This window comes from Rattus rattus, chromosome 3, assembly GCF_011064425.1.
Source record: "Rattus rattus isolate New Zealand chromosome 3, Rrattus_CSIRO_v1, whole genome shotgun sequence".
Taxonomy (NCBI): domain Eukaryota; kingdom Metazoa; phylum Chordata; class Mammalia; order Rodentia; family Muridae; genus Rattus; species Rattus rattus.
The window spans coordinates 204,265,801-204,290,379 of record NC_046156.1 but is presented as its reverse complement, the minus strand read 5'-3'; the positions used below and the strand labels follow the sequence as shown (position 1 = coordinate 204,290,379).

Below are 24,579 nucleotides of genomic sequence, written 5' to 3'. Positions count from 1 at the left end.
AAACTTCTGCTTGAAAATGAAAATATGACAAGGCCCTCAACCTTAAGAAGAGATGCTTCTGTCTCTGGGATCACTGGTCAAAGATGCTGAGTGGGCAGGGTATCTTCCAAAGAACTGAGGGTGGGGACATTTTACAATGATAAAGTAAATGAATAAAGTTGATTGCTGAGATCTGTACTTGCTGTGGTGAGTCATCTGTATGTTTATTTGAGGAGATGTTTATGAGACCAAAGAAGAATTGTACCCTTCTCAGAAGACTTGGAAAGTGAGCACTGGGACTTGCTGGGAAATTCAATCCAGATTACAGCACACACACACACACACACACACACACACACACACACACACACGTAGGTTGATGTCAAGGTGACACAGTAGAGAGTGGGGCAGGGACAAGGTTTTTGTAAGGAGAGAGAGAGAGAGAGAGGAGGAGAAGGAGGAGGGAGGAGGAGGAAGGAAGGAAGGAAGGAAGGAAGGAAGGAAGGAAGGAAGGAAGGAGAGAGATCAAGAAGGAGTCTTTGGAGGAGGGTGTTTCAGATTTAGGTGAACTATACCGATTTTATCTTGTCTAGGTGGGCGGTTTATATCTTTAGCAATTAGCAGTGAATTTATTGTGTGGATGAATTGTGGATTGAGAATTTGCCATGTAAATCTAATTGCAAAATGACAAGTTTCTGGAACTTGGATTTTACTGGGCTAAAGAGGACAGCGTGTGAAAGAAATGGCTGAGAGGCAGTTGGAGCGTGCGGATCTGGTTCTGTTGCCCACGCAGAGTGAGAATGCGCAGGGCACACAGAATGAAGTGTGTGTGTGTGTGTGTGTGTGTGTGTGTGTGTGTGTGTGTGTGTGGTGTCAGGCATGGTAACTACCGCCTAGGGGACCAGGCAGAGAGGGCAGCTACAAGGGAGACAGTCAGGCGTGGGCGGCTTGCGGACCGAATGGCAGAGTAGTAATCCGGGTGAGTGGATCCAGCTTGCGGGAACTGATAGAAAACATTCCGTTTTAATTTTTACTGCAACACACACAGGAAATAAGGAATACAAGGAAGTCCTTGAGACTTCCCAAAGGAAGTGACTGAAGCTGAGAAGGAAGGAAACTGAAGTTTCTAAAGCGTAGCCATCATAAAAATCATTGGCTAGGAAGTGCACACCAACCTAACACCCAACTGCCTATCAAAATACCAGAAGCACTGTGTTCTGAACCACACCTAGCAAAGTAGCCAAGATCTCTAAACTAGGGTTCAGTTTGCAGCCTCTAAGAGCCACATAGTAAGGGTCCTTACCTCGCTAGCCTGTTTCTCCAGAAGGAGAAGATGGAGTCTACTGCCCACTTCCTGATATTGTTATAATAGACTTCCATGCCATCACTTACGACTGACAGAAGAGGAAGACAAAAGACGTTTGCCTTTGGTGCCTTCCCTAAACCAGACTGACTTGTTTTGCACACCAGTCGCTGGGATTGAGGCAACTGATTCTGGCATTGTGACACTACATGTCAGATGAAGTTCATCCTGACTCAGATGTTCTACTGTGTTTAATTAATTCTGAATTGTGCAGAGGATATTGAAAATTAGAGGCAAGCACAAAGAAAACTCTGCAAATGGGGAGCAGGCAATGTCTGTGCTGAGGCCACTTGATTGTTACATGTAATTAGCATGTGGTCTGCAGAGTGCATGATCTAATAACGTTTGAAAAATAAGAACTTGGTTTCCCCGTGGCAATTTGCTGCACTTATTAAACCGTTGCAACACTATAATTTTGCTTTATTTTAACTAGTCTATTTTGGGTTTCTGTGGGTTCATAAGTCCTGATTTTCTAAGCCAGTGAAATGTAATCCACTTCAGTGTCTGTCATCACTTCTCATGTGCCAAAACCTGAGTGAGACAGACTTACCCGTATAGCGGATGGCACCTCCCCTTAACCCAATACCACCTAAATTTCTCACACTGCTGTAGGATGTTAACTTCCACAAAGAGCAACATTAAAATTCAGAGGATAAAAGTATCTCAAAGTTCAAAATCCTCTGCTGCCAGAGAAAGCTGACTAATTGGGTGCACATCTGAAATGCTCTGAAACCACGTTAACCTTTTTCTTCAGGGCTATGCACTGGGGCTTTATTATTTTTGCTAATATGACATTTTCTTTTGAGTTCTCAAGTCTGGAGTTTAACAACATGGCCAATAATGACACAGATTATAACCAGCGTGCTGGAGGTCCACATCACAAGTAGTGTTTATCTTATGCCTCTGCCTGTCTCAGCTCCTCAACTAAAATGTCCAATTTTAAAGAGTAGAGGCAATGCTTTTTGGGGGTGGGGTGGTAGTGGTGTAACGGAGTCTTTGCATGTTAGGGAGGCAGTCTGCATTAGTGTGCCCTCACACGCAGCCCTCAGATTTCTGTTTCCTTAGTCCCTAGAACGACACTGGCAACAAACAAACGATTTAGACAATCAAGTGAAAGCAAACAAAATCAAGAAAATGTATATATAATTCAGTGAGTGATGAAGACATTTCACGAGAGATCTGAGTCTTCAAATGGCCTCTGATGATCCTCTCTGATTTAGACCGTGTGGTCAATAACTCTCTGTAGTCTGAGCACAGTGGTAGATGCCCGTAACTCCAGCCCTTGGGAGGTGGGAGCAGGACTGTGCCTTCGAGATTTGCCTGGGAGACCCCGCCACTTCAAGGCCAGCCTGAGCTACATAGTGAGACTACATTTCAAACTCCCCAAGAACCAGGGAAGCAGTTCAGTAGAACACTTGCCCAGTACGTGTACCCCGGAGTTCAATCCCCACACTACAAAAAGAAGAGGAAGTCTCCAGGAGCTGTTATTTCTGGGAGTCTTCCAAGCAAAGCAGGATCCAGAGGTCAGGGGTGCTTGGATAGTTCACTCGCTACCCTTGCCCGCTCCATTTTTTTTTTCTTTTTGGACCACTGCACTACAGCTCTTCTCTAAAGCCATTTGCTCAGTTTTCTACTTAGTTATGTTACAGGAGCCGGGGTTTGGGGCTAAAAATCTCAAGTAAGCAGATGGCGAAGGCAAAACATCTGTTTTCCTAGTAACGAAAAATCCCTTCATCTTTTTTCTCAGAATGCTTCAAGATTTTGCCTTAAGCTTTGTCTTAAGACTTCCAAATACCTTATAATTTTGAGGGTCCAGCTCTACCAGAAAGGGGTTGCAAACTGGACCAGCACAAGCTCCTGGAAGTCAAGAGGCCAGGCCAAGTGTAACACCAAGGCCAACCTTAATTTTATCTGAAAATGATAATTGGAGCTTTAAACTCAGCCTCACAGACAGACAATGGCTACACAGGGAGGAGCGTCTCCATCTGCAGAGGAGAGAGGAGCCATTAAGGGCCTCTCTATTGCTAAGCAACAGCGGAGCTAGGATCAAGAGATTCCAACGGCACAGACTGATGAGTGCATTCAATTCTGAGCCCTACAGGTGATGGGAGAGGAAAAGCCCTGAGCAGAGATTCGGGCTATGAGACAGACGCATGTTATACAGGGTCATCACATAAACCATTTCCATTTCAAAGTATTTGCTAGAACATAACCACAGCCCAGTGTGTTCTGTGGTGGAGAACACAAACATGCTTCTTTTTCTAAAATGAAAATGCACTCATTAAATTCAATTCGATTAAAAATAATCTGAATAAAGTGCATAGGAATCTATGATGTCATCTGTATTAGTTACCCATCATTGTACTATAAATTACCATAAAACTTAAAGGCAGGGGTTGGGGATTTAGCTCAGTGGTAGAGCTTGCCTAGCAGCAAGGCCCTGGGTTCGGTCCCCAGCTCCGAAAAAAAAAAAAAAAAAAAGAAAAGAAAAAAAACTTAAAGGCAAACAACAAGCAACTGTTATCTCAGTTTCTTCAGGATTCAATGCTAGGGGCGTGGCTCTGGGTTTCAAATGAATGCTTATGCTGATATGCTCAACAGACCTATAGTCACTTGGAGGCTCTCATAAGGATCCCAGTGTATTCCCAAGCTCATGCAATGCAGCTTTCTCTATACTTTCTCACTTCATTGACTTCTCCTTATGACAATGAGACTGGTTTCTTCTATAGCAGGTGGACCAAAAGAAAGCACACTACTCCTTTGATGCCTGGATTTCACTGAGGCAAAAGGTCTGAGAAGATACCTTATGCATTTAGCTTGGTCTCAAGAATTTTAGAGGTTTCCGTCTGTGGTCATTTGGACTCTGCAGTAGTTGAGACAGACCATCAGAGCAGGCAGCATGGTGCACATCGAAGCAGCTCATCCCGAGGCAGCCAGGAAGTATACAGCGACAAAGGAAGATTCCCAGGGAGAGATGAACCAACACGTTCCAACCTCTGTGACAATGATGGTCGATACTGTCAACTTGACAGGATCTAGAATCACCTAGGCACACCTCTAAGCCCACTAAGGGTGGCATCATACCATAGGCTGGAGGACCGAGCTGGATAAAGAGAAAGCAAGCTGAATATAGATATGCATCTTTCTGGTTGTTGTAGATTCACTATAACCACCCATCTGAAACTCTTACTGTTATGGCTTTCCTGTCATGAAGGATTGTACCTTCAAACTGGGTCCAAAATAAGCCCTTCCTTCTTTAAATGTGCTCCTTGCCAGGTATTTCAACATGTCAATGAGAATACACCCTACCTACCTTCCTCAACCAGGTTTCACTTCTTAATTCACCTAGAAATTTGCCAGTTGATTGATCCACAGATAAGGTTATAATCCTCAGGATCCAATCCTCCCTCAAAAGCCAGAGCAGGTAAACAAGTCTTTAACACATGAGCCTTTGGGTGCTGTTGTTAGATTCATGTACCATAACAACGACTTATAGACTGCAAGTTTCCACTGATGGCTTCTACTTCTTCTTATGTATGGGAAGCAAGCTCTTCCCATACATAAGCTCTCCCTATAGCAATGGTTTTCAACTTCTGGGTCTCGACCCCCTTAGAATTGAAAGGCCTTTCCACAGGGGTTGCCTCAGACCATCAGAAAATGCAGATGTTTACATTAAAATCAATAATAGTCTCAAAATTACAGGTATGAAATTGCAACAAAAATGATGCTATGGTTGGGGACCAACCATCACAGCATGAGGACCTGTATTAAAGTTAGGAAGATTGAGGACCACTGTCCTATATAGAGAAAGGGAAAGTCATTACCTTTTCTATCTGAAAGGAAGAGGTGTGAAAATTGCGGGTATGTTTTTAAAACCACAAGACCATTGAACAGAATTGCTTACATTGTTTTCTAGGCAGAAGAAGCTGCACTACAGAAATCTGAAAGAGCAAGTTCAAGCTGTGTCCTCCCCCTGTATGTAAAGTCCGAGGTTGGGATTCATGCATTTCCTGTAGGCTCTTTTTTTGTTTGTGTTTTGAAGCATCAAGGCCCACTGTGCCAAGACAATAAATGCTGGGGCAACTCAACCAGGATAGGTTGGTGGTTAGAAGAAGAGACAAACGACAGCATTCCAATCTGCTTGTAACTTGATTAATTCTGTATCTCAATATTCTGTACTTGAGCCTGCTGAGTAACTATTAGACAGCGAGAGTCTTTCTGACTCATCAGAGGTTGTATTCAACAGCATGTCTTTGGTGAAATAGTCTATTATATGTCAATGTCTAAAAATCTATGTTTACATGTTGCTTTATATATCCTACTGATCTTGCTCAGCCTATTTTCACATCATTAAATGTATAAATCACTAAAATAAAGGCTTATTATCTATTAATATATTTTTACCACAGAACTGTTCTACAGAATGAAGATGAAATTCCAAAGGGCCATTGAAGAGCATCACTAAGAGCAGCACCCTAGCAAATCCAATGAGATGTATTAGGGAACTATAATGTTCTGGCTGAACCAAGAGAGGCAGGGCCAGCATTAAGAGGTACAACTGGTATCCTTGTCATTTTCTAGCCTACAACTCTGCCTGCTTTCCCATTCTCCACTCTGGCCCTGGGCTCCACAGGGCCATGCTGGTACCAGGGACCCAAGAAGCAAGGTTAGCACTCAAAACTCCAGAGGCCATGTAGGTCACAAAAATGCAAGGGAAGGTACCCTACTGGACTAGAAGACTTTCTAGTCATGAGGACTCCATATCAAGGAGGAGAAAACACCCAAAAACCACCCATCCAACAAAGATAAACTCAAAGAACAGGTTCTAAACCTATAATAACCACAAAACACAGATGGCTAAAACGGCCAGCAGAGAAAGGCAATCAACAAGAGCCAAACAAAATGGCACTACCAGAGCCAGCTCTCCTGCTACAGCAAGCCCTGACATCCAGACACAGCCAAAGCATGAGAAGATGACCTTAAATCCAATCCTATGTAAACAATAGAGATGTTTAAAGCAAAAATGAATAAATCCCTTAAAGAAATACAGGAAAATACAGTCAAACAAGTGAAGGAAATGAATAAAACTGTTCTATTTCCTGAAAATGGAAATAGAAGCAATAAAGAAAGCAAACCAAGGGAATCCTGGAGATGGAAAAACCTAGATAAGAGAACAGAAACTGCAGACACAACCATCACAAACAGAATACAAGAGGTGGAAGAAAGATTCTCAGGCAGAGAAGATACAATAGAAATAGTCAAAGAAAATGTTAAATCTAAAAAAGTTTCTGACACAAAACACCAAGGGAAATTTGGGACACTATGAAAAGACCAAACTTACGAATAATAGGAATAGAAGAAGATTCCAGATCAGATACACAGAAAATATTTTCAACAAAATCATAGAAGAAAATTTCCCCAACCTAAAAAAAGAGATGCCTATAAACATACAAGAGGCTCACAGAATACTAAGTAGATTGGACCATAAAAGAAAATCCTCCCACCACATAATAATCAAAACATTAAATGTACAGAACAACAACAACAAAGCAACAACATGGGGAAAAGGCCAAGTAACATATAAAGGCAGACCTTTAGCATTACACCCAACTCCTCAACAGAAATTTAAATAGCCAGAAAGACCCAGGAAGATGTCTTACATTTGGTAATAGACCACAGATGCCACCCCAGACTATACCCAGCAAAATTTCAATCACCAAAGATGGAGAAAACAAAATATTCCATGACAAAACCAAATTTAAAGAATATATATCCACAAATCCAGCTCTATAGAAGATACTAGAAGAAAAACTCCAACCCAAGGAGGTTAACGTTAACTCCCCTCACAATAACCTGGGAAATAAATAATTTTACACACACACACACACACACACACACACACACACACACACACACACACACACACTACTACCACCATCATCAAAATAACAAGAATAACAATAATTAGTCATTAATATCTTTTAGTATCAATGGATTCAATTCCCCAATAAAAAGACACAGACCATCAGAATGGATGTGAAAACAGGATTCATCATTCTGCACTTTAGCTAAAAAGATAGAAATTACCACAGAGTAAAAGACTGGAAAAAAGTTTTCCAAGTCAACAAACTCAAGAAGCAAGCTGAGGTAGCCATTCTAATATCTGTTAAAATAGATTTCCAACCAAAATTAATCAAAGATATGGAGGACACTTTCTATTCATCAAAGGAAAAACCCACCAATATAATATCTCCATTCTGAATATCTATGCTCCAAATGCAAGGGCACACACATTCATGAAAGAAATATCATTAAAGCTTAAATCACATGTTGAGCCCTAAACATTAATAGTGCAAGACTTCAGCACCCCATTCTCCCCAATTAACAGGTCATTGAGATAGAAACTAAATAGAATAATAATGAAACAAACAGAGGTTATTACTCAAATGGACCAAACAGATATCTACAGAACATTTCACCCAAACACAAAAGGATATACCCTTTTCTCAGCACCTCACAGAACCTTCTCCAAAATTGACCATATCCTCAGACACAAAGCAAGTCTCAACAGGTACAAGAAAACTGAAATAATCCCTATATCTTATCAGACACCATGGAGTCAAGCTGGACTTCAACCACAAAAGAAATTATAGAAAGCCCATAAACCAATGGAAACTGAACAACTCCCTACTCGATGACCACTGGGTCAAGAAAGACATAAAGAAAGAAATTAAAGACTTTTTAGAAAATGAGTGCACAACATACCCAACATAGGACACAAGGAAAGCAGTGCTAAGAGGAAGGTTCATAGCACTAATTGCCTTCATAAATAAATTTGTGAGATCTCATACTAGCAACTTAATAGCACACCTGCAAACTCTATAACAAAAAGAAGCAGACACAACCAAGAGGAGTAGATCAAAGGAAATAATCAAACTTAGGGCTGAAATCAATAAATTAGAAACAAAGAGAACAGTACGAAGAATCAGCAAACTCAAGAGCTGGGTTTTGTTGTTGTTGTTGTTGTTGTTGTTGTTGTTGTTTGAGAAAATCAACAAAATAGATAAACACTTAGCCAAACTAACGAAAGAGCAGAGGGAGGATATCCAAATTAATAAAATCATAAATAAATGGGGAATATAACACCAAGGACATATTTTCTTGGATATAGACACCAAGGAAATCCACCAGTCATTTGGTTTTACTTCACAAACCTTTACACCATAAAATTGGAAAATCTAAATGAAATGGATAATTTTCTAGACAAATATCAATTATCAAAGTTAAATTAAGATCAGATAAAAAAAATCTAAATAGGCCTATAACCACTAAAGTAGTACATGCAGTCATTAACAATCCCCACCCCCAATAAGCCCAGGTCCAGATGGTTTTAGTGAAGAATTCTACCAGACTGTCAAGGAATTGCTTAATGCCAGTACTCCTCAAATTATTTCACAAAATAGAAACAGAAGGAACACTGCTGAAGTAATTTTATGAGGCCACAGTTACCCTGATACCTAAACCACACAAAAACTCCACCAAGACCAATTTCCCATTATGAACATTGGTGTAAATATACTCAATAAAATACTTGCAAACTGAATCCAAGAACACATCAAAAACATCATCCACCAAGATCAAGTAGACTTCATACCAGAGATGCAGGGATGGGTCAATATATGAAAATCCAACAATGTAATCCACCAAATAAACAAACTGAAAGAAAAAAAAACACATGATCATCTCATTAGATGCTGAAAATTCTTTGACAAAATCCAGCACTGCTTTATGAAAAAAGTCTTGGAGAGATGAGGGGTACAAGGTATATATCTCAATACAGTAAAGGTAATAGGCAACAAGCTGATGGCCAACATCAAATTAAATGGAGAGAAACTTAAAGCAATTCCACTAAAGTCAGGGATAAGACAAGGCTGTGCACTCTCTCCATATGTATTCACGATAGTGTTTGAAGTTCTAGCCAGAGTAAAAATTCAACAAAAGGAGATCGAGAGGATACAAATTTGAAAGGAAGAAGTCAAGGTATCACTCTTTGAGGATGATATGATAGTATACATAAGCAACCCCAAAAATTCTACCAGGGAACTCCTACAGCTGCTAAACACCTTCAGCAAAGTAGCTGGATACAAATTTAACTCAAAAATATCTGTAGCCCTTATTTATACAAACAATAAGTAGGCTGAAAAAGAGATTAGGGAAATGACAACCTTTACAATAGCTACAATAATATAAAATACCTCGGTGTGACTCTAACCAAGCAAGTGAAAGATCTGTTTGACAAGAACTTCAAGTCTCTGAAGAAAGAAATTGAAGAAGATTAACAGAAGATGAAAAGACTGCCCGTGCTCACGGATTGGTAGGATTAACATAGTAAAAATGGTGATTTAAGCAAAAGCAATCTATTTTCAAGACAATTCTTTACAGACATTGAAAGAGCAATTCTCAACTTTATATGGAAAAACAGAAAACGCACGATAGCTAGAGCAATCCTGTACAATAAAAGAACTTCTAGATATGTCACATCCCTGACTTCACGGTACTACAGAGCAATAGTATTAAAAACTGCATTATATCGGCGTAAAGCCAGACAGGATCATCGATGGAACAGAATCAAAAGCTGAGAAATAAACCCATACACCTATGACCACTTGATTTTTGAAAAGAAGGTAAAACCATACAATGGAAAAAAGAAAGCACCTTCAACAAATGGTGATGGTCTACCTGGTTGCCTGCCTGTAGAAGAAGAATGCACACAGATCCCTATCTATCGCCCTGCAAAAACTCAAGTCCAAGTGGATCGAGGGCCACAACATAAAACCAGATGCACAAAATAGAAGAGAAAGTGGGGATAGCCTTGAGTGCATTGGCACAGGAGACAACTTCCTGAACAGAACACCAACAGCTCAGGCACTAGGATCAACAACTAACAAACCAGACCTCATGAACCTGAAAAGCTTCTGTAAGACAAAGGACACCATCAGTGGGACAAAATAGCAGCCTACAGAATGGGTATGGGAAAGGATCTTTACCAACCACACATCCCGCAGAGGGCTAGTCTCCAAAATATAGAAGAACTCAAGAATTGAGACATCAACAAACAAACTAGTTAAAGATGGGGTACAGACCTAAACAGAGACTTCTTGACAGAGGAATCCCTAGTGGCTGAGAAGCATTTAAAGAAATGGTCAATGTCCATAGTTGTCAGGGTAGTGCAAATCAAATGACTATGAGACTCCATTTTATACCCATCAAAATGGTCAAAATGGCCAAGATTTAAAAAAAAAAAAAAACCTTACGGGACAGCACACACTGGAGAGGTTGTGGAGCAAGGGCAACACCCACCCTTCCATTGTTGGTGGGAGTGCAAACGGTACAAGCACTTTGGAAATCAATTTGGCAGTTTCTCAGAAAAATGAGAGTAGTTTTACCTCAAGACCCAGCTATGTCACCCCTGAGTACACTATATACCCAAAAGATGCTCCATTATAATTCAAGGACATTTGCTAAACAATGTTCATGATAGATTTATTCATAATAGCTAGAAACTGGAAACAACCTAGATGTCCATCAACTCAAGGATGGATAAAGAAAATGTCGTGCACGTCACGATGGAATACTACTCAGCTATTAAAAACAATGACATCATGAAATACTCAGGCAAATGAATGGAACTGGAGAGTATCGTCCTAAGTAAGATCGCTCAGACCAAGAAAGACAAACATGGTATGTGCTCACTTATAAGTGGATATTAATCATAAAGTACAGGGTAACCATGCTACAAGCCACAGACCCAAAGAAGCTAAGTAGCAAGAAAGGCCCAAGGGGGAAGTACTTGAATATCATTGAGAAGGGGAAATAGATCAGACATTGGGGAGGGATGGATGGAGGGATCTGGGTGGGAAAGGGGTGGGAATAGAAACAGGAGGGATGAGGTGGGAGAGGACTGAGGGAGAGAACTAGGAGAGGCAACTGGATTGGGCAGTGGGCAACTCTGGGATGAGCTAGAAACCCAGGGCAATGGAAACTCCCAGGGTTCCATGAGGGCCAACCTCACTAAGACTCCTAGCAATGGTGCACATGCAGCCTGAACCTTAGACCTATGATTTGTCCTGGCTACAATATATCCAGGGCTAAAAGATGGAGCAGAATTTGCAGGAAGGGCAATCCAATGACTGGATCAGCTTGAGATCCATGGCCTGAGGGGTCTCAGTGCCCACCCCTGACACTTCTAACCATATCCCGTATACTTGCAGACAGAAGCCTAGCATAACTGTCATCCCAGCAGCTGATGGAAACTGATACAGAGACCCACCACCAAACATTAAGTGGAGCTAGAAGAATCCTGTGGAAGAGGGGAGGAAGGATTGTAGGAGCCCGAGGAGTGAAGGACACCACAAGAAAGCCTACAGAATCAACTAGCCTGGGACTATAGGGACTCATAGAGATTGAATCAACAAACAGCAGGTATGCGATGGACTTAGGCCTCCTACACATACATATATAACAGCTGTGCAGCTGGGTCTTCCCAGGGAACCCCGAAAGCAGGAGCAGAGGCCGTCTTTGGGTCTCTTTCCCCTTCCTCGGCTGCTGTATCTGACCTCAGGAGAAGATGTACCTGGTCTTGCTGCAAGTTGGTAGCCAAGGCTCGCTGACATCCATGGGAGGCCTCCCCTTCCCTGAGAAGGGAAGGAGAGGTGGATGGAACTGGGGCGGGGTGTAAGAGGGAGGGACCGGGAGGAGAGGAGAAACAGAAAGCAGTGATTTGGATGGAAAGTAAATAAACGACTCAATTGATAAATGAAAAAACAAAGCAAAAATCCCGGCATGGAGGGAGGGGTATGCACGAGGTCTATCCCTAGCTGAAGAGCTATTGGCACTTGGCAGCATCTGTGAAGTCCCCTGGTGGGCTGGCTGTGCTCCAGTGGAAGACCACGCACTCAAAAGCACACAGGCAGCACTGGCTCTACAGGATGGGCTTTTTCTAAGAAGTAAAAGAGGGCATGAGGTTGGGCAGGTGGGGGTGGGGTGGATCTGGGGGAGGTAGAGTGAAATGGTGATTCAAGACACATTCCACAAGATATTTTCATAGAAATGGGAAAAATAAATTCATAATAAGTCTTAAATAAGGGAAAATAAAAAGCCTTTTCATTTCGCACTTTGCTTTACAAATGGCGTGACCAGCTGTAGCTAGAGAGAAAGGTGCAGAATCCTACAGAGTAAGAGGGAAAGCAGGATGCAGTGGGAGGAAAGCTGTACCTGGATTAGGACAGAGGTCAGTTTCTGTCAGAAAATGAAGAAATGGGAGATCCCCTACATATGGTATTTGGCCAGCACCCATCCTTACACCTCTTCCTGGGTTAGATGCTCAGCCTATTTCCTGCTATGTCCTGACCAACAAGTAGGGGGAGAACCAGGAGAGAGGCTGACCGTATTGGTGCATGATTCCCTGCTTCTCTGTCTTCTTTCTGACAGCAGCATCTCTCCTTTTTGGAGTCCTTGCCTCTAGGAGGCTTCTCAGAAGCCAGGGGGCAGGTGTGGTTAGGAGCCTGAGCGGTTCTCCCACTCTAGACAAGCTGTACTGGGATGTGCTACAGTAAAACGTCTACATGATGTTCAGCCTCTGACTGAAATAGAAAACCAACATGCAGCTCCTGCCAGCAGCTTCAATTTTAGCTTGTAATGCAAACATTGTCAGGAGACCAGACTCTTTGCCTTCCCTACAGCAGTATTGGTACATAGAAGCTGTTTTAAGAGGCTGGGTGTTCGCACAGATCCTGAAAACATGTCAGGGTAAAAGTGTGGCATTAACTTAATTGACAGAAATCAATCTCTTACTGTGAATGTAATCCTATTCTCAACACAGACATAAAAGCTCCCTCTGACTAGATCCTTTCACTGCAACACGGCCCTGGTTTCTGCCTGCATAAGATCAGACCAAACTCTGACCAACTTTAAAGATCAGCCCCTTGATTGCTAATTTCTCCTGGCTCCCTTTCTCTCTCTCTCTCTCTCTCTCTCTCTCTCTCTCTCTCTCTCTCTCTCTCTCTCTCCTCCCCTTCTCTGTGTCTCTGTCTTTCCCCTTCTCTCTCTGTGTGTGTCTCTCTGTCTTTCCCCTTCTCTGTCTCTGTCCCTCTGTCCCTGTCCCTCTGTCTCTCTGTCTCTCTGTCTTTCCCCTTCTCTCTCTGTGTGTCTCTCTCTGTCTTTCCCCTTCTCTGTCTCTGTCCCTGTCCCTCTGTCTCTCTGTCTCCCCTCTTCTCTCTCTCCCCCATCCCCACACTACTGTATCTCCCACTCTGTAACTCAGGAGCCTGCAGAGCAGAGAATTCAGAAGGTGGGTATGTTGTGCACAGACACAGTTGTGAGAGTGGCTGTAAGTCACACATCCCAGGTTGCTTGAGCCCTGGCTCGTTTTTCCGTTAATATGGAATTAGTGGCAAAATAAGGCAAGGAGATGTCAATTAGGTCATATGTTCGAGTTTCTGTCTCAGCCACTGAGAGCCTGGGCTCAGCATCATGTGTCCATGGTGCAGCTGACAATGACACGTCTCCCAAATCTTTGCGCTTGGGTTATTGCCCTCCGAAAACAAAAGTGATCAAACACAGTAGACAAGTGGGGCTAACTCCCTGGAGACAGTCCAGCGAAAGGCATGCAAAATCTGGGGGATGGGTCTGATAAAGAGAGCCAGGGATCTATTAATAAGGTCTGAGGGCATCTCTGCAAATCTAAGCTCCAACCATCCTCAACTCCAGCTGTAAGTGATTACAGTAAATCCAAGGTCAACCACGAATGGCCTACAGCCAAGTGTGGCCCACAGAAGTATTTTGTTTGGTTAGAACTGTGTTTATAAAGAGTATGTATTCATTTTCAATGTCTACAAAACCCAGAAGATTTCTCAAAAAATATGCAGATTTCAGGCTTTTCTTTCAAAGTGAAAACAAAGAGAGAGAGAGAGAGAGAGAGAGAGAGAGAGAGAGAGAGAGAGAGAGAGAGAGAGCGAGCACGAGAGAGCAGGTCTGACATCTGCAATGGTTCGTTCCTATTAGAACAGTGCACAGCAGGAATTGAGCTGTGGCTGTCCCCTGTGAATGTATATCAGCTTTCTATCCTGGTTAGGCTACCTTTCTGGCCCTAAACAGATGGAACGGTGATGGAATCAGACAGCAATTAACACTGTGAGGTGTAATAGGCTTGCTTCGTAGCCTTGAGGCAGCGTCAGTAAGAAAATCATCTACATAGAGCATGGGAACGGTCTACACACAGAAAGAAGACTTGGCAATGCAGCTTAGGCAGGGATGAGGGTGTCCAGGCTTCTGTAGTAAGAAAGCGAGTCTGCTTGGGCGGGGCAGAGAAGATGTGTGATCAGCATTGGTGGGTACTATGTGTGGTCAGGCTTGTCCTGTGGTCCCTTTCCAAGAAGAGAATGCACGGGCCAGCCGCCATGAACATTCTTAGCTGGTCTGCAGGCTCAGGATTCCAGTGATACCAGTGAAAGATACAGCTTTTCAACTCCACCATTCTGATGCTAGGAGGGTGTGTGTGTGTGTGTGTGTGTACATGTTTATGTAACAATAAGACTTGAGATCATGATTCATTCGAGCTTGGCTTGCGGATGCTCTGTGCTTCCCATTAATAGTAGTGGTAATGTTTGTCTTTAAAAATCACACTTTAAAGAATCTAATCTATCCCCTAAATGTCAACTCGTCTTTAATGAAATGAAGAATTTTTAAACGTTTGAGAAGAAAATATAAAATATGTTCCAAACAACAATACTTTAACAGAGAACAGAGACAATCTGAAGCCATCATAAGCTCGTGAAGAGGCATCGGTGACAAAGGAAGTCCTCCTAGAAGCCTTCCGTTTAAACTTGGGCAACAAGCAGCAGACCTGTGCGATGGGCAGGATCCGGTCTCAGCATGTGAATAATGGGACATAAATAGATCTTTGGGTATTACTCTGTTGGGTGGATTTCGTGGACCAGTTATGTTTATACCATCACTGGGAAAACATAACCACCATCTATATCACCATTACTGTCCAGCTCCCACATCCATCGAAGACTGCAAGGGGCCTTTTCAGTTCAAGCAAAGGGTGAAACCATCCATGCTTGCCTGCGTGTTAGTCCCAGTTACTTGGGAGGCTGAGGTGGGAAGAACGTTTGGATACAGTGAGCCTCATATTCCAGTTTCCTTTCTGCTCCCGTCATAAAACCACTCTAACCAATGACAACTTAGCTGGTCGGTGTGTTTATTATTTGGGCATACAAGCTGGAGTAAATCCATCGCTGAAGGAAATCATGGAATGAACTCCAGCAGCACTGTCCGCAGTGAGCTGGGTCCTCCAACATCAACAATCGAGATGATCCCTCACTGACAGGCCCACAGAGCGAGCAGATAAAGACAACTACTCAACTGATACTCTTTTTCTAGGTCGTGTCAAGTTGATGGCTAATGTTAGCTGTGCTGGTGCCATTTTAGAAATCAATCACGGAAACAAACAAAAATAAAAAAGTTAAAAAAAAGTTAATGTTGGTTCCAGCAGGTGCAATAAAGGAAGAAAATAAATAGAAGTCATGCAGATTTCACTGGAAGAAATAAAACCGCTATTATTCATGGATGGACTGATATGTGAAGAATCCTAAAGAATACAAAAATACTAGTGTAACTAACTCATAAACCAATGAATGAAAGAAGTTATAAATAAATGAAGTAATTCTAAATCCACGGACTGAAAGACTGGATATTATTAAAGTGAGTACTTCTCCTCAGATTGAGTAATAAAATCAATAGAATCATTGTAAAATCCCACATACAAAGATTGGACCTAGCCCTACCCCACATAGGTAGCAGATGTGGTCTTCATGCAGGTCCCCCAACAGCTGGAACAGGGGCTAACCCTGACTCTGCCTGTGGATTCTGTTCCCCTAACTGGGCTGCCTTGTCTGGCCTCAGGGGGAGAGGATGTGCCTAGTCCTGCAGTGAGGTGCCAGGGTAGGTAGGTTGGTACCCAAGGGAACCCTCCCTTCTCAGAGGTAAATGGGTGGAAAATAGAGGGAGGTACCTGTGAGGGGGAGAATTGGAGTCAGGGGGTGAGGAGGACTGGGATGGGGATGCAAAATGAATAAATAAATTAATTCATGGAGAAAAATCGTGAAAATGATGTGGAAAAAAAATCCCACCACATAAAAACTTAAGTATTAGCTCCAACATGTAATCATCTTGGAATTTATCACATTTGTGCTTACCACAAGAAAAAGCTGGGCAGACTAAACCCGAGAAATGTTTCTCTGATACACCAGAAAACTAAGCTGTGGGACAAATGGCTGCCCCAAGTCTGAAAAGAGGTTGTATCCAGAGAGTGAGCTAGACGGAGCAGGCCACTAGAACCATTTAGTGGTAGCGCTGAGTGGTCACTCTGCTTACTGACTAGAGTCTGAGAATGGTTCAGAAATGAACTTGAGGAAACCGAAGGTCACACTTTGAGGTGGGCCCTACAAATTTACTTCTGGGAAACACCTGTGTCTTCTCAGTAGAGACAGGCGCAAGAACTCTTCATGGTCCTTGTAGGGAGAGGAGAGGAGGAACTTGGAATGTGCCCAGCACCTTCACTTAACAAAGGCATCCTCTTACAGGAGAGCACAGCTAGAGACTCACCAGCTCCAGGAAGCCAGTCTTCCTGTTCAGCACTTTCTGTTTTACCTCCAGGGAAAGTGAAATTGTCCACAGGGTTCAGGAATGCAAGGGAGGAAAGGCCGCTGCCTTGGAAGTAGGGGGCAGGCAGGAATAGAGCTGTTCTGCAGAGAAACCACAACTCTGGGATTGATTCCTTAAAACACTACCTTCTACTGGGAGACACAGAAGCCTCCTCTCCAGCATCACACCTCACATCACTAGAGATCCTGTCAATGACTGTGGGTCATGGCAGGAAGGGCTGCGAGACACAAGACTTCTGCAGTAGTCGTGGAAGAGCACGGGCAAGAGGGCAAATGCAAAGAAGAAACTGAATCCTGTGTTTCTCGTAGGTACAGGACACCCCAAGTGCAAACTGAATTCCAACCTCGCTAGCACAGATCCCCACTCTAGGGTACCTTTATCACTAGCTTCTCTGTCAATAAGAAACGACAAGGTTTACTCAAGGTCAAGAACACAGTTTGAGGGGCCGCATTGGTTTGCTCAGGCTGCCATAATAAAATACCAAAGGCTGCAGTTAAAACAAAAGGAAATCGATTTCTTACAGTTCTGGAAATCAGATGTCAAAGACCACCTTATTGCTAGGTTTGGTGCATCTGAGGTACTTACCTTGGCTTCTATCTAAGGGGCCAACACCTTGCTTTGGCATCTTGAGATCAACTCTCTGGGTGTGTCTAGGTCCTAAACACCTTATCTTTTAAGGCACTAGTCACACTGGAATAGATCCACAACATAAGCCATTTAATTATATTAACTCTTTGAAGAACTTATAACCAAATGCAGTGATATTTGGGGGTAATTAGGACTAGAACGTACATTTATGGATTTGGAAAGAGACTTGGCTATGACAACTATTACATGGGGAATTTGACTATGGCTAGTATGGTAAGAGCTTTAATGAGGGAAGTGGGCACATGTGCAGTTAGCAAAAAGGCCAAGCAAGGAATCAAGGAGAAACACGAGAGATGAAGAATGCCTTCACTGAATTCACAGTCGACTTCGAGGGAGAAGTCCTGCACATAATTACAGTCTCAGAGAACGGGGTAGAGTAAATATTTGCAGTAATAACGATAAGACTTTTTTGAATGTAATGACTCTCATGAAACCATAATTATACAACCCAGTAATTCAATCTTTAGACATGTACTCAAAATGAGATGAAAATACGCATCCACGTGTCTGCAAATGTCTGTGTCAGTACCATTCATAGCAGTCAAAGACCGACGAATGAATAAGTAGACTGTGGTATATCCACACCAAAGAATATTATCCTGCAATAAAACACATCCAGGGGTGGGTACGTGCTACAAACAAATGGGAAAGCCTCCAGAACATTACGCTAAGTAAAGGAAGCCAGACAGAAGGTAACATATTACTTGATTTCTCTTAGAGGACATGTCCAGAACGGATTAATTTATAGAGACTGGAAAGATATCAGCAACTCAGAGGAACTGGAAGAAGAGACAGGTGAGGGAAACTGGCGGCGGGGACAAGGGCTGATGGGAAATGTCTTATATTTATTGTAATGATTGTTGTACTATTCTGAGAACATAGCAAAATTAATTCGTCTGTACATTTATTTTGTGTGCACATGTGCGTGTGCGGACATACAGTACAGCGCATGATTGCAAAAGTGTGCAAGTGCCACAGCACACATGTGGAGGTCAAAGAGCAACTTTCAGAAGTCTGTTCTCTTCCACCATGTGTTTTCCGGGAATGCAGCTCAGGTCACCAGGCTTGGTGGTGATGGCCCTTTACCCACTGAGCTAGCCTGCTTGTATATATCTTGAGGTATATATCTTAAGTGAGTTGTACGCTTATGAGTTACAGTTCATTAAGTGTGCTATAAAAAATACACAACAGCGTGTATTACTTCCAGATTAAGAACAGTTTCTTCTGGTGAAGAGCTTTAGGCAACCTACCATGTTTTAAATATTAAGGGATGTGAGGATTTAAAATTCCAACTCCGATATCATCAAAATCAACTGTGTTCCATGTCAGATAAGCAATAAAGTAGAATTGTATCCAAGGTTTAGAAAGAAGTGGCTAAGTTTTTATCTTTATTTCACTATGAATAATATGGTCGCGGACTTTTAAATGGGGAAGGGGTTCAGACATTGTATTACCTCCATGATCTAACTCTTTATTACACAGAGGAAGCTGCTGATAAACTTGTTAAAACTCGGGGGTTAAAATGCACTCTCAGGGTGTCTGCCCAGGGGAACTCACGTGTGGTCTAAGAATGTGTGTGACTTCAAAAGAGTCTATGCATTCGTGTCTGTGAACACCATGCACACATGCCGTGGCCTCCGGAGTGGAGATCAGAAGACAAACTATTGGAGCTGGTTCTCTCCTTCCATCAAGAAGGTTTCCCGGATACAACCTGCCTCATCAGCCTTGGCAGCATGGCCTTTGCCCACAGCGCCATCTCCCTGGTCCAGAAACATGCATTCCTGACCAGTCCCCAGGCAATGCTGGTGCTGCAATGCAGGGAACACATCTCAAGGACACAGGAATGCACTGGTGCTACTCTCCAACAACAGCCAGGAGAAACTCTGGGCCCCCAGAGGTCGGGTCAATTGTCTGCTGTGGTTCACACAGGACCCAGCCTCTCTCTGCTTATGTTCCATCTACCAGACATGCCCTCCGTCTAAGACATCAAACACACAAAATACGTGTGGGTGTAGAATGAAATCTGGGCATAGCTTCCAAATGGCCTGGAGAAGTGAGTCAGGATTACCAACCATTTCAGACCTGTATTCCCTATGAGCTACTCAGACAGAGTTACAAAATCTGTCTGCATCAAAATCTGTAATGGAATTTGGGAGCACTCAAATTCCACTTTTAGGTGACTGTCTCAGTAAGACAGTCACATCTACGTACACACACTCACACACATATGCATGTACTCACACATACAATTGTCCCAGCCAGATCAGTGGGTTTTTTTGTTTGTTTTCTCCACCTTGGACCTACATCATCGGAGGAAGTTCTAAACACGCTGGTTCTCAGGACTCTGACTAAACAAGTCGCAATCTCCAAGTCCAGGACCAGGTATCAGTATTTTTAAAAAACTTCTCCAAACCTAGTTACACAGACTCAGCTCTACTGCCTCCGGGGTACACAGACGAGAAAACAGAATATGAACTTTCCACACTGTTAAGTGCCAGGCAATCACCAATAAAGGGTCTGCTATTTCCAAAGCAATCGTGTGTGCCACTGATGTCCCTGCAAACGCGCTCCACCATTCCTCTCCTGTGCTAACCAACTCTGGCTTGCACAGAATTGTCAAACACAAATCTGCCCACAGAGACTCGGGAGCTCATTGTAGTACCATTCCTGCCACTCCCAGAAAAAAGAACCCACTCTCCGTACTTCATTGTAGGTCATGTGATAACGACTTCAGGTTCAGGGTTGTCGTAGGCAAGACGATGGGCCTTGTTGTGTTTCTTCACTGTATTTGACCTCTGTTCATGTCCTGTTTCTTAGCTCCACCCACAGGTTCCCTGTATCAGCAACCATCTGAAATGTACGCATCTTAATTTCTGCTTCATACATTTGAGCAAGTGCCTTGAAATAACACTCTAGCCAACGTGACACCACCCAAGGAGACCAGCACGTGTCCCCCCACCCCTCCACCCCCGCATCTCAAGTTTATACAGAGTTAAAGCAGTCTCCACAGAGTCAAGCACTGTGGGAGGCCGACCCTGCATAATCTGAAGCTATAGAAGAAAACGGAAGTGAGTCTATACGCTGTTCTCCGTGGGCACCACAGTCAGCTCGGCCAACTGACTTGATCTAGGGGGGACTGGCAGGGTTCTACCATCCCTTTTGATGGTACCCCCCAATTAGTTAAGGGCATTTCATAAGACTCCCACTCCCCAGTTAGTACTACTGTGAGGATCAAGCTTTTACCACGGTTTTAGGGGCCCTGACTCAAATTCAAACCATAGTTACTGAAAAGCAAGTTCACACAGAAGTCCACAAAGCTTAGGCTTCAGTGCCTCTTCATTTTAAAGACCTTGGAAGGCGCCTCAAAGATCTGTCTCTGTAGTTTTTGTCACTGTTTATTTTTTTTTTTAAACAGGATCTCACCATGTAGCCGGGGACCTCTCTATGTATACCTGGGCACTCTGAAACTCACAGAGATTCATCTACTTCTGTATCAAAGATACAGAAGCTGGGATCAAAGGCATCTGCCGCCATGCCTGGCCTTAAATGCTTTTATCTGGACATTTGAATGCTTGTGCTTGAGTGGGTCTTCTCAGGTTGTATAAGCATCAGGCGCTCCCACAAAGTCTTGACCATCTCTGACTAGCTCTAATAGAAGCTGGAGATCCTCAATGGTAGTCGTCCTATTTTTGGGGGATGGGGGGACAGAAGGCCTGCTTTCGAGGATGTTTGTACATGAAGTCAGGTCTTACTGACCACACAACACGAACTGTGGTAGGTTAGTCACTACTTGCCTTCAGATTCACAGCCCTCGTTCCATGACGGCCTCCTGCTCCGTTATGTCTAAAGAATTTATGAGTCAAGAGAATGAGGAAAACTCTTCAGCCACATCAGCACCAACTTAGACAACATCTTAGGAACCCACCACATGCTCGGCCCAGAGCTGTGGGTACCCAGAACAGTGACAGCAAGCACAGCTCACCCTCCTGGGGATGCGCTCACTGGGCTGCCTCATCGTGACGGATATCATTTCCCCAGACATCTGGAGGGACAGACAAACCCTTTCATCCCGGAAAAGACAGCAAAACTAACAACATCCTACAAATGAACACAGCACAGCACCAAGAATGTGCGGGCAGCTACAGGATCTTCTGGTTGTTTACTGAGTCTAAATTATTGCACATAGGAGGAACCGGTCACTGGGATGGATTCATGAAGCTACTGAACATTCATTGATCATTCGTTCACATATAATAGCTTTTGAGGATATTGCAGTATATAGACAAAAAAACCCTGCCTCTGTGATTTTATATCCATTGAAATAAATAATAAGCAAGAAAAATTGACCAAATATATAGAGTGTGAAATAGTGTTAAGTATCGATAGGAAAATACAGCAAAGAGAGATAGCGCAGCATAAGTGGGGCATTTAGTGGGCTGTTTAATAGAGAGGCTCGGGCTGCATCTACTTCTGCAGTAGATGCGTCCTGGGAGAGATGTGGGTCTTTGCCAGTGCAGCATGACAGAGAGAAGAGATGTGGGAGCAGAGTGCTGCAGGCCCAACAATGCGGCCATCTCCACAGAAGCCTGAAAGGTTGCCACATTGTCCAAGAGAAGCCGTGATGGGAATTCCAAGCTTGGGGAGGCAAGGTCTGTGTTCTTGGCATGAGAAGAGGAGTGAACTCAGGCAAGCCAAGAGAGCAGGGGTATGGAAGGAAAAGATATTCTCATCTAAGGACAGGGCAGGCCCCATGTTCTAAAAACATTAATTAATAAAAGTGAAAATACAAACGTAAAACCAAAATAAGCTTTTTCAGTGCACATGGAAACTGGGCAGGTTCGTCAAGATTTGCTCATTACAGACTGTTTTCTTCTACGCTGATGGGGCCTTTGGCGTAACGTTTAAAGAATATCTGAGACAAAGAACACCCTTTGACACATCCAATGACGTGTATGCTGGAACACTGAAGGTGGCGAGTCTCCAAGTGTCTCCCTGTTGATCGAATTAGAACCCACCCACACAGATATTTCCTGAGAGCTACCATTATAAAGGTAGGTTCATGGGCCCTGGTGAGAGACCCCTTTGTGGTCAGCAACAGGGGTTAGTAAAGCAGATCTGTCCCCATGGCTCTGCGGATCATGATTAGAACTAGTGGTAAAAATCACAGACGCAGCCCTGGGTCTACTTAAAGCACCTGCAGGTTTATCTTAGCGTGCTCTGCGTGGGAGGGAAAGGACATAGATGAGAAACATAATTTTCACCTACTAAAGCACCAGAATTTTATTTTTATTACATTGCCTTTGCCCGGAAAACTGAGCAGCAACCATTCAGAAGGAATCATAACGCAAATGTAAGTTAGCTGCCCAGCGGCTTGAGGCTCCCTGCTCTACAAGTCTCCCTACCTCTGGTACATGATTTAGACTCCGGGCAGAAGAGGAAACATGTTTTAGCCATGTGGTACAAAGGCTGAAGAAGAGCACAGAATGACACAGGGAGACAGTAACACATCCTCTCAGACATACAATTTTTCAGAAGCACAACCCAAAGAACAGACATCGAGACTCACCTGATAGTGGCTGTTTAGCTACTTTAATTTATTTCATGTCATTAGGGCATGACGTGTGCGTGTGTGTGTGTGTGTGTGTGTGTGTGTGTGTGTGTGTGCTTGTGTGTGTGTACATGTGCATGCATGCGTGTGTGTGTTAGAATGATAAAACCAAGCTAATTAATATATCTATTATTTACTTTTTGAGATAAAAACTTTTAAAATACATTCTCTAGATCTTTAGTATTAATTTTTATCATCATCATCATCATCATCATCATCATCATCATCATCATCCATGGTCAGCAGACTGCACAGTAGCTCCCCAGAGCTCATCATCCAATGTAACTGAACCTTTGTTCAGGTCACTATGGAGCTAGTGTCTCCTTAGTCTCCTGGGGCCTTATTCCTGTCCCCTGTCCCCTGTCCCCTGTCCCTCTCTTCTGCTCTTTGATTCCTTGAGTTCAACTCTTTTAGATTCCAAACATAAGTGACGCCGTGCAGTGTTTCGTTTTTGTGCCCAGCTTGTTTCACGTAGTATAAAGTCCCCCAGGTTCATCTCCCAACACTGTGGGTTTCCCATCGTCATCAAGCTCCTGACGGTCAAAGGCCGCCGGTTCAAGACTCACCTGGCGGACTCCCATGTCCTGCTGCAGCTGTGGCGATCGCAAAGGCAGAAGCAGGTGAAACAGGGCAGTGGGTGCTGTCAGCTACCTGTCCTGTTATTTACAAAAGAGAGAAATGGAGTGGGACAGTGAGGCACACCATTGATATTCTGTTGTGAATATTCTCATTTGAACATCTATATTGGATGAGTGGTTGGGCCCAAGCCAGGCACCATCCCATCCTCGTTAATAAGCAAACGATGAGATAATACCAGCCATTTCATTCTAGGCACACAGCACAGTAACATACACAACCATGCCCAGACTTGGACATGGACATTCACAGAAGCAGCACTCACTGTGGCCTGAGACTAGAAACTTCCATTTTCCATCTGCTGGTTCACCCATAAATGGATTTGAAAAAGATGATATTCCAGCATAGGAAGGAATGAGGTTCTGACACATACTATAACATGGTTGAAGCCCTCACTAGGTGGAAAAGCCGGTTTTAAAGGTCCTTCGCTGGGTGATTCTCTAAATGTCTATTAAGGGTGAATCCAAACACACAGATCATAGATGAGCAGTTATGGGGGAGGCAGTGACTATAAGATTTCTTCTAGCTAATGAAAATGTGTTAAAATTAAGCCATGCCAGGGCTGCCTAGTCTTTTGAGTATATAAGATCCAATGAATTACATATTTTACAAAGAA

At 43.2% G+C, this 24,579-nt stretch overlaps 1 protein-coding gene across 1 annotated transcript in view; it reads right to left on the bottom strand.

Moving 5' to 3' along the window:
• Rasgrf2 (Ras protein specific guanine nucleotide releasing factor 2) overlaps positions 1-24,579 on the bottom strand; it is a 213,167-nt gene that overhangs the window by 52,339 nt on the left and 136,249 nt on the right. Inside the window, exon 17 of the mRNA XM_032897050.1 lies at positions 23,894-23,983. Within this exon, the coding sequence (XP_032752941.1) occupies positions 23,894-23,983 (90 nt within the window). The remainder of the gene's footprint in view (positions 1-23,893; positions 23,984-24,579) is intronic.